Source organism: Rattus norvegicus, chromosome 8 (assembly GCF_036323735.1).
Source record: "Rattus norvegicus strain BN/NHsdMcwi chromosome 8, GRCr8, whole genome shotgun sequence".
NCBI classification, from domain to species: Eukaryota; Metazoa; Chordata; class Mammalia; order Rodentia; family Muridae; genus Rattus; species Rattus norvegicus.
This window is the reverse complement of record NC_086026.1, coordinates 94,745,661-94,748,184: the sequence shown is the minus strand read 5'-3', so window position 1 is coordinate 94,748,184 and position 2,524 is coordinate 94,745,661. Positions and strand designations below refer to the sequence as shown.

Genomic DNA, 2,524 nt, shown 5'->3' with positions numbered 1-2,524 from the left:
ACACTTTCCTTATCCATTCATTAGTTTATAGACATCTTTGTTGATTCTACGTTCTGCGGCTATGAGTTGAGCAACAATAAACATGGATATACAAGTACCTCCAAGAACATGGGGTATATGCTCAGGGACATCAAAGCTGGGTCATACAGTAGGTCTATTACTATTTTTTTTGAGACAAATGTCAACTGATATATAAAGTGGCCTTACTAGTTTACCAAGAGGGTAGGATGATTCCCCTCTCTTCAAGTTCATATAAGCATTTGCTGTCATTTGTAGTTTTAATGAAGCTTTGACTGGGATGAGATGGGATCTTTTTTTATGGTAGAAAAAAAAAGTATATATTTAGAATTAACCATCTGGACTCACTTTAGATGATCCCAATCTTGTTGGCAACATCTAGAGCGTCATAATCACGAGCCAAGTGAACATATGCCTTCTTCTCTCGGTCAGGCCGTATCAGAGTCTTGACTTTGGCCACATCAATGTCATAGAGTTTCTTCACAGCCTGTTTGATCTGGGTCTTGTTGGCCTTAACATCCACAATGAACACACGCGTGTTGTTGTCCTCTATTTTTCTTCATAGCCGACTCGGTGGTCAGTGGGAATTTGGTGATAGCATAGTGGTCAAGCTTGTTTCTCCTGGGTGCACTCTTTCAAGGATATTTTGGCTGCCTCCGGAGCTGCAGGGTCTTGGGCCGCCAGAAAGTGGGTGATGTTCAGATCTTCTTCTTTTTGTGGCTGTGGACACCTTCAGGACTGCCTTCTTAGCTTTCAAGGCCTTCGCTTTGGCTTCGGCTTTGGGAGGGGCAGGAGCTTCCTTCACTTTTGGCGCCATATTGGAGAAAAGGCGAGATGGGATCTTAAAGTAGTTTTACTCCAAACTTTCCTGATAGCTGAGGATATTGAACACCTTTGAAAGTACTCCCTACTAATTTATATCATTAGTTTTGAGAACTTAGCATTCGATGCATATTGTTTCCTTTTCCTTTTTAAGCATTTTAAGTACTTCTTGAGCCTATATTGGAGATGTACATTGTATTGCAACGCCAGATATTTTCTTTGGCACTTGACTATTAAGAGATCTAAATGTAATTTAAACGAAATTTAAACATTTTAAATTTTATGAATCTCCTTGTACTTTTGATAGATTCATTTTCACCAATTAATTAGTATAGGTCATATCCTTCGTGTTTTTTTTTAAATAACAAATAGGCATTGCTTTGATGAATCATTGATTCCACTTCCTCATATGGGAAAAATAGACTCAATTTCCACATTTGTGAAATAGTGTCAGTAAGAATAGCTACTACTCTGAGAGGTAGGGAGTATTATATTAATTTATATAAAGAAGTTAACAGGGTAAGAACATAAACATTGACATCTATTTTATTCCCTTCTTGGCCTGTCTTTGGTTAATTTTCTTATTCTAGTCCTGCTTTGCTTATTTAGTTAACTTATTTTTATTCCTTCCTGTTGAACCATTAAAATAATAAAATTTATTTCTTCCCCGAGTATAATTTCGGTCACAACTTTTTTTCAAGACAAAATGTAGTTTTAATTATTGTTACTTTCTAAATTTTCTTTGATTATGGCTTATGTTTTTCTGTTTTAGGAAACAACTTCACTCAATAACAACGACAAAATAAATAAAAGAAAGAAGGAAAGATAAAAAGGAAAAAAGAAAAATCTTTGAACCAAGCCAGCAAGAGCATGCTTTTCTGTGGGCACCGCTGGGCTTGCTTGGATCGTCCTCACTCAGCTCAGTCCTACAGCAGTGGCACGGGTTTCTCGTTCCTCAGAGGCTTCTTGACCTTTGCTCTTAAAAGTGGGAAAGATAACTGAGATTCTCTAGCCTCTCTGTTGGTTTCTTATAAGGTAGTATAATATTGCTTTTGAGAAAAGGACTTTTAAACCATTTTCCCCAAATTTCTATTGCTAGTTGTCAGCTCTACTGATGTTGGACCCTAGCAACAGTACCATTCCTAGTTCTCAGTGCCACTGAACATTGTCTTTTGGTTTTTTTCTTTCTTTACAAAATCCGATTAATATTATACTTGCATCATTTTGACTATGTTTGTGAGTATAATCAAAGGAAACCATATATTTGTTCTTATCTTATCACGATTTCAAAGAGTGTGAATTGAGACTTAAAATCCTGAATGTATCTTGGTGAATTTGACTACAAATTAGTGCCATTTGCTCTTATATATTCGTATATAGAAAGTGAAATATTTTGGGTGAACCCTACAAAAAGGAAAGAGTAATTAAATATAAAATGTTTCAGCTCTCATTCACATGGCTATAAAAAAAAGGAGCTACCTGTATTAGCATTGTGTGTGCAGTCATTTAAGTGCTCAGCCTTTACTTGAAACAGTGCTTTGGGATGTTTAGGAAACATGCTTCTAATATCTGTATTTCCAGAACTGAACAAACTGTATATTCAGATTGTGTCTACACTGCACAGACTCAACAATTGGACTGGAAAAATCTACCTTTCTATGTAGGCCTAAGATTTCTATCAATG

General features: G+C 36.2%; 1 protein-coding gene across 1 annotated transcript; it reads right to left on the bottom strand.

Moving 5' to 3' along the window:
* Positions 1 to 367: 367 nt before the first annotated feature.
* On the bottom strand, positions 368 to 835 carry LOC120094395 (60S ribosomal protein L23a-like). Its single transcript, XM_039082883.1, has 2 exons — positions 650 to 835; positions 368 to 529 (listed from the first exon to the last, which is right to left on the bottom strand). The coding sequence occupies exons 1-2, from the start codon at positions 833 to 835 to the stop codon at positions 368 to 370; spliced, it is 348 nt and encodes a 115-aa protein (XP_038938811.1).
* Positions 836 to 2,524: the final 1,689 nt, after the last annotated feature.